Below are 12,014 nucleotides of genomic sequence, written 5' to 3' on the forward strand. Positions count from 1 at the left end.
GAAATGGAACACCTGTCTCCAGTCCTAACCCTGGCCAGTTCTGCCAACTGCTGATCATATCCTTGTTCTCAGATGACAAGTGCCCTATCTCCGACTTCTCACATTCTGCTGTGCCAGGTTGGAGTCACAGGTAGCTAACCCAAGCCAGTACTATCTGTAATCTCAGAGAGGTATGTGCGAGAGGTTCTGACCTCTAAACCAGTCTAAAACACTTCCTTTCCAAAGATAGCTTCCATCTGTAGCACCCTGGGTACACACTACAAGATGCGAGACCCCTTCCAAAGGGAGGATTTCCCATTTTCTTTCTTGATGATTGGAAAGGTCTCACATTCACTTCAAAGGATGCATTACACACACCTGACTTTTACAAGTGTTTCAGAGTTGCCATCCACACAGAACTGAACCTGGGTCCTCTGGAGAGCCGCCAGCACTCTTAATCTCTGAGCCATCTCTTCAGCACAGACACTAAGTTGTAGGTGGTTTATTACATAATATTTAGCTGATATGAGAAAATGCAAAGAAAACAAACAGGAATACCACCCCCCAACATAAGCTGAGAAGCTACAGGATTCTGGATGTTTATTCTTTGAGAATATAAGCCACAAACTGCAACAGTGATGTGAAACCACTGTGAAGTCCTGAGAACCACATTTGACATTTAACCCTTTGAAAGTCACCGGCTCTAACAATTAGGTTTAAATGGAAGTGCCTTAATTTTAGTCACAAAATGAGTTAAATGTATCTTAATGAGTTTTGCTAAGATTGTTTTCTGTGTTAGTGTAAAAATTTCCAATACAACTTGATTCTTTTGTCTGTTCAAAGGAGCTATTTTAGATCACTTCGGAATAGTAGTGTTTTTCCCACAAAGCCTAATAAATAGGCTTGTGTTCTGTGCTGGGTGTGGAAGGCACTGACGTCAGGGAAATTAGCATCTAACCATGTGCTTTTTACCCTCTGGCGATAAGAAAATATTAAAGTGCTTAGAAAGTAGACTCTATCATTATGTCCGCAGAGGACTTGCAACCTATACATGTGCCAACAAAGATATTTTAACATTAGGGTAGGATTTGCATTGTTAAAATATACAAATTTGCATTGTTGAGGCTTATATTAAACACTGCATAGTTCTGGATTCACTCAGTCTGATTTTGCATTGTCGCTGCAACACAGGAGGCTTTAAGATGTCTCTGTCTTCTAAGGCAGATTGAACCTAGAGAGCATGTACTAATCCTACATTTAACAAGTTTCCTTTAAGTGAACATTCATCCTGCGTAGTACCACGATCCTACTCTCCGTACCAAGTTTCTGCAATCTCTCTAAAGATGAGCAGTGTTCATCAGCTGCATCATATCATGGAAAGCTTGAAAAGTCATCCGAACTAGCTTTTCTGCATCAGTCTCCGGACATGATCTCCAGGCTGAACACGCCACCACAAACCTGTGAAATACACAACACATGAATGGTCACGCCATAGGTTTTAGGTTGAAATGTGGATGTTCCATCTAGCTGCTCACACATAAAACGTGGATTCTTTATGATGTTAGGTATATGTAACTTGACACAAGAAGACAAAGCCCCAGTTACATACACTTACACAATGCTATGGAATCCTTGCCTTAATGGGTTAGACAAACCCGAGGACAATTAGGCCACAAGTAGCCTCAGGTGAATGGGTGTCACACAGAACCTATTGTTTCTCAGGGAATATGTAAAAATGTTTATCTACACTCAATTGTTATTTTGATCCTTGAACTCTTTTGTGAAAAAATTTCAAGATCCATGTATAACTTGTTGTTTAAGTTTTAATTGGTATATCAGTGTGCACAAACTGAATCCTACTGTGATATACAATCCAGGCTTTCAGTGGCCAACAGTGACAAGTGTCACTTATATGACTAACTGTGCACACATCATACAACAAGAAATCAGCTAATGCAATTCTCCAGAAGGAAATGCATGGAAACAAAATCTTGGAAACTGAAATGCCAATGTCTACATATACTATTACCCAGTTTCTGCATCCCACATGAAGTGCCCCAAGCCTGACTCCAGTCTGCAGGGGAGATACACGCATACAAAGGGACACATACTGTTATGAATCCTAATTTGCCAAAAATATCTTGTATAAGTATATTTTTTAAATGTGCAGGTTTCACAGATGATGACATGGCAATTGAAACATTCTGAAATATCATTCCACATAAATGTCCCCATAGAGTGATTTTACAAGAATCTCAAGAGCAGAGTAGAGAAATATCAATGCCTGTTAAATACCGAGGTGACAGAGGGTCTACTCCTGTAGTAAAGGACAGGAAACATGACTCAAGTCACCATGTGGAACACTACTGAATGCACGTGTTCTTACTCTACCCTGGGAATCAAGGGGAGTGGGCTCACCTGTCATCTCTGATATGGTAGAAAAACCCGTACCCATGGTGGACCATGGGAACCACAACTCCCTGCACTCGTAAGTAACCAACCAGACTTGTTGAGAGAACAAAATTGCCGCCTCCTCCACTGTGTGGAACAAAGAAAAGATGTTATTAGACTGCAGATGTTGCATTCCTTTAACAACCGAAAAAAAAAAAAAAACCATGTGGTGCCCATGATGGACCACACCCCCCAGAGAGAACCACGTGGTACCCATGATGGACCACTCCCCCAGAGAGAACCACGTGGTACCCATGATGGACCACTCCCCCAGAGAAAACCACGTAGTGCCCATGATGGACCACTAGCCCAAAGAGAACCACATGGTACCCATGATGGATCACTCCCCCAGAGAGAACCATGTGGTGCCTATGATGGACCACACCCCCCAGAGAGAACCACGTGGTACCCATGATGGACCACTCCCCCAGAGAAAACCACGTAGTGCCCATGATGGACCACTAGCCCAAAGAGAACCACATGGTACCCATGATGGATCACTCCCCAGAGAGAACCATGTGGTGCCTATGATGGACCACACCCCCCAGAGAGAACCACGTGGTACCCATGATGGACCACTCCCCCAGAGAAAACCACGTAGTGCCCATGATGGACCACTAGCCCAAAGAGAACCACATGGTACCCATGATGGATCACTCCCCCAGAGAGAACCATGTGGTGCCTATGATGGACCACTAGCCCAGAGTGAACCCCGTGGTGCCCATGATGGACCACTCCCCCAGGTTACCTTCTGGAAAAGAGTGGGTCCTCAAACAGCTCTGGGACAGGGAGACCTTCCTCTTTTGCTATGAGCAAGAGACCTAAAAGGTGACGGTCAAATCCTGCAATGAAATCCCAAACCTGAAGTCAGAAAAAGAGCTTCCAATGAAAGATTTTTTTTTAAACAAGAAAAATTTAAGCTTCAGTACCTTTGCCATTTGAACAATCTTTCATCATTTTATTATGCTTCGTAAAAGCTTGTAACATCTTTTGCTGCCGTTCGAGGAGCTGTGTCAAGAATGAAAACAGTAATTTTGAAAACAAATATGTAAATCAAGTCAATAACTGTTTAAAACCTAAATAAACATCAAAAATGGCGACTAGACTCATTGTTAGAATTGGGGTAACGGGGAAAAGGAGAGAAGATTCCTGGGTAGAACTCAGGGTTATGCATCTGCCTTTCCTTAATCCCATTGCCTTTTCTGCCCCAAAAGCCTTGTGTTTTTTTTGTTTTGTTTTGTTTTCTTCCTTCCTGGGATTGGAAAGAGCAGTGCTGTGGCTGCTCTGAGATACTTATAATATTAGTAAGCCAAGTGGAATCTCAAAATTAAAACATAACTGCAAAAATAACCTCTGTGTAAATTTTGTCTCTACAAATTAAACAGGCAAAAATTCAAAATAACAGGGAAGAAACACACTGTTGTCTAAATACTTAAAAACATTCAAAAGGAAATACATTCACCACCTCTGGTCCTAGTAACTTCAAAGAGCTAGACATCCAGCTACATGATGGAGAGCCTCCTACTAAAGGTCTGGAAAGTTCTGCACTGTACTGATGCTGGTCTAGAGGGAGAGCAACAGTGCTGAAAAACTCGGTGCTGAAGACTTCTGCCTTAGAAAATGACACAAATGGGCTTTTCAGATCTGCTGCCTATTCTGCCTGGGTACATACTTCAGTGGCAAATTAATACTTGGCAAACTTAAAGGGGAAAATGCCTTAAAATGAACCAGGGAACAGAAGCAAACTAACTAAAGGCCAGTCCTGTGCATTTTTTCTTTCCAATACTCACACTGGTAGAGGGGTCCTCCATGGATTGGCACCACCTGATGGCCTCTACTGTACAAGATCGCACAGTCTCTGTTCGGCCATGGTAAAAATATCTTGTCATAGCTGTTTCATAGCAGGAACCAGGGCTAAAACAATTTTAAGAGTACCATAAGAAAATGGTCTAATGTTGTTTCAAATACAGTTACATAGTAAAGCAATTTTCTGATCACAGACAAAGCCTACAAATCAGTCCAGAATTGAGACTTTCAACAAAGGCTGTTTTCAAAACCAAAAGTAAGAAAACAGTCTGATAGTATAGGCTACTTTCCTTCCTTCCTTCCTTCCTTCCTTCCTTCCTTCCTTTCCTTCCTTCTTTTGTTTTGTTTTTGAGACAGGTTTTCTCTGTGTAGCCGTGGCTGTCCTGGAACTTGCTTTGTAGACCAGGCTGGCCTCAAACTCACAGTGATCCACCTGCCACTGCCCACCCCCCCAACCGAGTGCTGGGATTACAGGCATGCACCGCCACCACCACTCGGCTACCATAGGCTGTTTTGAAAGGCTCAGCTGCGTTCAGGTTGTATGCATCATAGGCTGTGCTAGGTGTTCTCCCAGATGGCCCCAGTGGCCTGTGCTTCCTGCTAGTCATGCTTTGGCACATGCTGAGTGTGGACTGGAGTTAGTGACCTCCAGAGAATACAGCACAAGTAAAGGGCTCTTAGGGTACGAAGAGAGTTCTCTTTTTTACTTCCTTGCTCTGAAAAAGCCAACTACCATGGTGGGAATGGCCCTATGGAGTGGGCTAGACAGAGAGTGAAGAGACAGAGCCTCACACTAGAGAACATGGGGGATTCAGGAAAGTACCAAAAGTACAGAGAAATGACCCAGTTTCTTCATTAAGTAAAATGCAATAGAAGGAAGACGAGGAAAGAAATTCTTCTACTTAAATATATAAAGACAGACCAACCAGGTGTGACATGTGGACGCTCACACAGGCGTGCTGTCTGACATCTACAATGCTGGTTGTAATGAGCCAGTGTGCAGCAAGCCAATCTTACAGAAGTAAGAAAAGTGGGGTTCTTTTTTAAAGGTTGATCATGGCTTTGCCAACTTGTCAAGAAAGCCAGGACTTACAGACCAATATACGGAGAGAAGATAAAAATAGTTTGAGTTAGAGAAGTTGTTTATTGCTACTTTCCTCTCTTAAGGAATTTCATATTTCCCAAGATTCATGAACAGAAAGACTGCAGAATTGAGCAGGAAGTTACTAGTAAGGCAAAGACACTGAACAAGGCATTCCATGGTGTCTGTGGCAGCCAGGATGACACAGCCAGGATGGGAGCGGCCAAGGTCACAAAGAGGCCCATCCACGTCTCTCAGTCCATAGAGAAAAGCATTTGAAAACAGTGTGTACTCGAAAGGCCAGCTCCTCAGCATCATAAGGGTATATATGAAAACACAGCTAACAAAAGGAGGAGAGGATGTCTACTTTTCCACCTCCATCTGCACCACACACCATGAGAGAGAAAGGAAAGCATGCAAGCTGGAAATAAAGAAAACCACCACTTGTCACAGAGCAGCTGATTTCATATTTAGAAACCCCCAAAAAAAGTTTGTTTGAAAAAATGGTGAGAGCAGCTGGGTGGTGCTGGTGGTGGCAGCGGTGGCGGTGGTGGCGCACATCTTTAATCCCAGCACTCAGGAGACAGAAGCAACCAGATCTCTGTGAGTTTGAGGCCAGTCTGGTCCTCCAGGACAGCCAACGCTACAAAGAGAAACCCTGTCTTGAACTTCCCCCCAAAATATGGTGAGAGCTAATACCATGACATCTGAGGGTGTAAAATCAACAGAAAAAAATCATCTATATTTCTTCTTCACATTTGTGATGAACAGAAATTTAGAAAACCAGTCCACTTAAGAAAAGTAAAATTATCAAGATTAAATTTAAAGAACCGAATAGGACTGGACACTGAAAAGTAAATACTGGTGAAAAAAAAAAAAGTGAAGACTTAAACCTACATTCTAGATGGCAGTACAACTAAAAGTAGCTTAAAGACTACATGCAAATCTCAATATTGTTTTTTGTAAAAGTGGAAAAATTCATTCTAAAATTTACACACAATTTTAAGAAATCCAAAATAGACAGAATAATCCTGTAAAGAAGGACAATGTTTAACAAATCATCTCTTCAGCTTACAAATTTGTAACAAAGCCTCTAATTAAAAAAAAAAAAAAAAAAAAAAGGTGGGCATACAGGCCAACTGAGTTTTAAAAGTGGTACAAAGCCCATGCAACCAGGGAAAGCACAGTGTCTCCCACAGTGCCAGTGAGCATGGATTTCTACTGGAAAAGGCATGACCCCATGCTAATTAATTTCATGTACTAACGTCCTTGGAAGAGCACATGCCCAGAAGACGAGAGTGTTTCCAGATGACATTAGTGGCTGTATGCAGGAGAAAGTTTGCTCTTGCCATGGGTTGGGGGCATCACCTCATGTATCGAGAGCACAGGTAGAGTCAGGCTCCACTCAGAGGATAGAAAATATCACCATAGGAGCTGGACCATCTGTCTTTTCCTGCCCTTGGACACTGGAGCTCCTGGTCTTTGGGCCTTCAGAATTTGTCTGGACTTGGACATGTCGTTTGCCTCCTTTTGCAAGAATGTGTCCTGACATGGAATCACAGCAACAACTTGCTGTTTCCGGATTGGACCTCACTGCCTCTGTAACCATGTTAAGTCAATTTCCAGGCTAGTGTCATCCCTTAACTGCACAGGCCTACACAAAATAGACTGACTCCATGAAGAATCCTAACATATAGACTCTTTCCTTACATGGTGTAAAGAAAGAACTGAAGTGGATCCCAGACCTATAGTAAGAACTAACAGCTTTAAAATCTTAGAAGAAAATGGGAAAATCGTCACTGCTGGATTTGTTTGATTTTTATGATAAGCACCAAAAGAAAAAGAAAACTGTACTGGATCAAAATGTAACTGCGTGGGTCAAAGGATGTGCTGAAGAAGGAAAATGACATTCGACAGAACAGTAGGGACTGTTTACAAGGCAGCAATGTGCACAATGCTTTCACATGGTAAAGCGTTCTTAGAAAGTGGATCCTTCAGAATACCAAACGGTCGTGACAAGGAATCAATGGGATAAACGCACACAACTATCATAGTTGGGGCTCTACTAAACTGATGAGACTCCCAAAGAAAAGGAAAAGTGAGAAACCCACGGCGGAGTTAGGAAGCAACGGGCCTGTAAAACACACACCCTAGGCAATGAGGTATGAACAAGGAGAAGAAATGGCTTACCGTCCATGAAGTCTGTAATAGGCGAGCTGAAGTGCAAGCTGAATAAAGGTATCAGGGTGGAGTGCTTCCTTCTTAGTGAGCTTTTTGCCAAAAGGTGTGAAAGCATATGATGCTATCTGTACATCAGACACCTAACAGAAAATTAAACAGGAACAGTAAAAAACCACGGAAAGCTCAAACTGAAAGTTCAAAGCAAATGAAATTATTATTTGCATTAATAATCAGACATAAAGAATTAAAGGTATTGAGGTTATACTTTTAAAATGTTTAGTGACGCCATGCTTGGGTAGTAGCCACCTCTTCATCTATGGCAGCTGGCAGAGAAAACATTACTAATGTACAAAGAACACTGAGCTTACCCCTTTGAGGTGCTGGGCTTTGGCTTGGTAGACGTCATTTAGTATTTTCTCATCCACAGTGAAAACCAGCTCCTCTGGAAGTGGTATATCCCGGACTTTTTCTGAACCCTGAAAATAGAAGACTTTAAATATATCTGTGGGGGGAAAAAAAACACTAGCAGAAAAAGATGCTGGACTTGTTCTGACATACCTTCCATCTTCCTTCAGTTTCTAAGAGTCTCTCATCAACATAATGGGCAATGTTCACCATAACCATTGCATCATAAGGAGCGTGCTGAAATGGGAACACAAGATTCCATGTCGTTTGTATCAATTAAAATATGACCTGGCATTTTTTTTCCTTTCTTCACTTTTAATGACTAAGGCATGCCCACCTTCCAGTAGTTGGCTTCCTAATGATACAATTCTGTCCTACCGAGTAAGATCCACTTCTTTTCCGGACAAGGGAAAAATGAACACAAGTGTTCAAAGCTGAAAGCACAGAGGAGCACTCTTGGAATTTTGGATGTGTAACAGTAAACACAATCTAGAGAAGTTGCTGGGAGTTGGAGAAGGTGCACCCTGTGTCATGTGAGAATATTCTGGAATTATAAGAACAGTGTAGTAATCAGGTGAGAACGCCAGACTATGGCAATTAAGATGAGCACGAACACCTTTAGCTGAGAGACAACCACTAAGTGCTAGAAAGCAGTACCACTGTGTACAGACCCCCATGAATGCTTAGATATTGCAGAAATAGCTGGAAATGTTAAGCGACTGTGGGAGAGATGGGCTGTATTCCTTTATCTCCACCTACTTCTGGGATAAGAGCGACTTCACCATTCTTTAGGCAAGCACCAGATCCCTCTGTATGACGCTGAAGGGGACGATTACTGCCCATGAGGCTCCAACTGGCCTAGGGCAGACTACTGAGAGCACACAAAGCCCCAAGGACTGTGTCTCACACAAGCCAATAACAGACAATGAGAAGTATTTCAGGACCTTTTCTGGAGCTACTGGAACAGGTTGGTTATTTCCTGACATGTTTGTTATTGGAGTCACACAGCTAGGAGAGCTACAGTGACCCTAAAGCTGTAAGTGTGATAACCACATCAGGCAGTCCACCTGAAAAACAGCCCCATAGCAAAAACAAGGAACTATCTTTATAGTGAAAATATTTAGACACTCTACATCTGTGTTATCCATATCTAAGAATATAACTACACCAACATCTTCTTAAGCTAACACCAGAGGAAATTTCATCAGACAAAACTGAATAAATTATGATCAATAAAGCCACTGACTAGATCGGGGCTGTAATGCCTGGAATGTACACAAAGCCTTTGTTCGATCTGATCCACACACCACTGAAACAGACAAAAGCCCACTGCAAGCCTGACGCTTTGCATTTTTCTTTTGTTTCTTTTCCTTACAAATGGGAGACAGAGCTGGTCAAGTCCATGGGAAACGAAAAAGGAGGGACAAGGAAAGCACTCGTTTTTGTTTTGTTTTTAGAATGGTAAAATGGTAGCAATCTTTAGACCTTTTATTATTTATAGTCTAGTCATCCAAACATCCAATCATTTTAGGAAAACAGCTATGTAGTCTTTATGCTAAACAAATAACACGTATATAACCCTAGATGGTATCTTTCAAGTTAGGATGTGAATTTTAGCAAGAAAATAGGTTTTCAATTTCATCACTGGTTTTTAAAAGTCTTTTTTCCTTTCCTTTTCAGATAATTACATCATTTCCTCTTCCCTTTCCTCCTTCCAAATATTTCCATATGCCCCTCCTTTCTCTCTTTGAAATTCAGGGCCTCTTTTTCATTAATGGCTGATATTTGCACATATATATGTATGTCTGTGTATATATGTATACATACACATGCATATATATGTATTTCTAACTATAACCTACTCAGTCTATATAATGTCACTTGTATGTTTCAGGAATGACCATTTGTTACTGGACAGACAGTTGGTGTGCTCTTCCCTGGGGAGAACTACTTGATAACAGTAAGTTTTAAGGATTTACTTCATACAAAAATAACATTCAAAATACTTTCTGCAGACATGCTCCAAACTATTGGCCTACAACAGAAGAAGTTAACCTATGTTCTGTTTTCATGGACAATTTAGACCAAAACTTTTTATTATAACAACATAAAACTAAAGAGGTGTTTACTTACAGTACACTACAGTATGATACAAGTATTTGTAGTTTATTACTCTCGAGTTAATGTAATAAATTAAAGAGGAGGGTTAGCATCCTTTTAAACAACATACTCACATCACAACAACAGCCAAATATTCCATTAGCAAAGGAAACCAAATTATAGGATTTGTCACCCCAGCGTACTCCTGGATCACCACCAAGAAGCATTTCGAAAATCTATAAGACATTTTATTTTTCCAAATTAAAAGTGTTTTGACATTGGTTTATTAGTAGGCTTAAGAATACGTACCATGATGTAACAAGAATAAATTAATAAAAAAAAAAAAAGAAAGAAAGAAAAAAAATAGGCCTTACCAAAAAAAAAAAAAAAAAAAAAGAATGCGTACCATTTTACTTTTTATTTTTAAATAACCAAATTTAATAAAGTGGTAGTTTTGTTAAGATTCAATAGATAATAATTCTGGGTCTGGCTTCAGCTATTTCTCAAATCTCAAGATATGAAAATCTATCCAGAAAATAAAATGCTAATGCATTGTTCATTAATGTTCCCAGAACATACATATAATTAAAAGCAGAATGAGTTAAAAGTAAAATATCCTAACAACTCATATGCTACTTAGACAATTTTTTTCAAACTGTAAGTCTTGGCATACTAATGAGCCATGATACAATTCACAGCAGAATAATATTCCTTACACACAATAAAGCAAAGTAGAAATAGTAGAGTACATGACAGACAGTAAATATAGTCACTGTTTTATGAGACTTCAATTAAATGTGTGTGGGCGTGCGTGCGTGCGTGCGTGTGTGCATGCGTGTGTGAGAGCTACAATCTGTGTGTTTCCAAGTATGGATTATGGTTTGAATAACACTCAACTATTCCTTACATGGTACTTTAAGTATTTCCTCCTCTCTAAAATATAGCTAAAAATTTGTGTGTGTTTTTTTAACTACAAGGTTTTTAACCCTGGATTTTCCTCCCCTATAATCTAATACTGATAAATGTAATATGAAATAACACATTCTTCCAAAAGACAAGACTTTAGTGATATGGTGACTATGTTTCTCAGGAGGTAAAAGCATTATCCAGGGTTGGAAAATAAAGAAATATAAATAAGCCACATTTGTACTTAAATTGACTTAAACAGTCAGTGTATGCAATAAAACTGAATGATATGACCGATTACTTGCAAGGGTGATAAAATTCTTAAGATAAACCCCCTACCCCTATTGGTGCAGGTACACTGGTGTGGGCTATAGGCAGAGTCTTATATCAGCTGTGGAGACAAGGTACGTTGCCTCAGTGTACCATACAAATATTCTATGTATGTAATTGATGAAAAGGGTTAGGAAACACTAACATGTATGCAAATAATAGCCACACTTCTATAAACAAGGTTAAAATACATCTAACCAGATTTAAACATCAAGTATTTACAGAGCACTATTCACATGTATGGGATTCAATTTGATACATAATGAAGTTCCTAGATGAGTAAAATTCTAAGACTCTGATTAAAAAAAAGAAAAACTCTTCTCATGTTCAACAGATAATAAGAGTCCTCGAGAGAACTGTGTAGGAAGATAACAGAACAAGACAGTTACCTGGGAGTAATCTTCTGGAGTTACATATGGACTGGTGTCTTCCATAGAATACACAAATAAACTGGTTTGAATTTTTTCTAATAAAGTCAAGTTCTCTGGATCAAGACCAATCAGATATTCTCTTGCCTAAAGGGCAATGAGATTATTAACTATTACAATTTAAATATAAAAAAATCTAGAAAATATCAAGGGTTTGTTAGAGAAGGTTTATTAAGAGCAGCAAAAGATTATAACTATCACAGATCAACGATGAGACAGTATGCAGAGGGAGAGCCTTGCAATGCTCGGCCCTGAATGGACGTCTCTATCACCCTCCCCTCAAGGCTCAGGGGTCTGTGCAGAAGAGAAGACAGAAACTCTGTAAGAGCCAGAGGTGCTGGACAATT

At 40.2% G+C, this 12,014-nt stretch overlaps 1 protein-coding gene across 1 annotated transcript in view; it reads right to left on the reverse strand.

The window, feature by feature from the left end:
- Window positions 1–466: 466 nt before the first annotated feature.
- Crot (carnitine O-octanoyltransferase) overlaps window positions 467–12,014 on the reverse strand; it is a 29,899-nt gene continuing 18,351 nt past the window's right edge. Inside the window, exons 9-18 of the mRNA XM_051152065.1 lie at window positions 11,629–11,754; window positions 10,138–10,239; window positions 8,057–8,140; window positions 7,867–7,974; window positions 7,508–7,638; window positions 4,221–4,344; window positions 3,360–3,438; window positions 3,179–3,272; window positions 2,398–2,517; window positions 467–1,437 (exon numbers count right to left, since the gene is read on the reverse strand). Of these exons, the coding sequence (XP_051008022.1) occupies window positions 1,317–1,437; window positions 2,398–2,517; window positions 3,179–3,272; window positions 3,360–3,438; window positions 4,221–4,344; window positions 7,508–7,638; window positions 7,867–7,974; window positions 8,057–8,140; window positions 10,138–10,239; window positions 11,629–11,754 (1,089 nt within the window). The 3' untranslated portion in view covers window positions 467–1,316. The remainder of the gene's footprint in view (window positions 1,438–2,397; window positions 2,518–3,178; window positions 3,273–3,359; window positions 3,439–4,220; window positions 4,345–7,507; window positions 7,639–7,866; window positions 7,975–8,056; window positions 8,141–10,137; window positions 10,240–11,628; window positions 11,755–12,014) is intronic.

This window comes from Acomys russatus, chromosome 10 (assembly GCF_903995435.1).
Source record: "Acomys russatus chromosome 10, mAcoRus1.1, whole genome shotgun sequence".
Taxonomy (NCBI): Eukaryota; Metazoa; Chordata; class Mammalia; order Rodentia; family Muridae; genus Acomys; species Acomys russatus.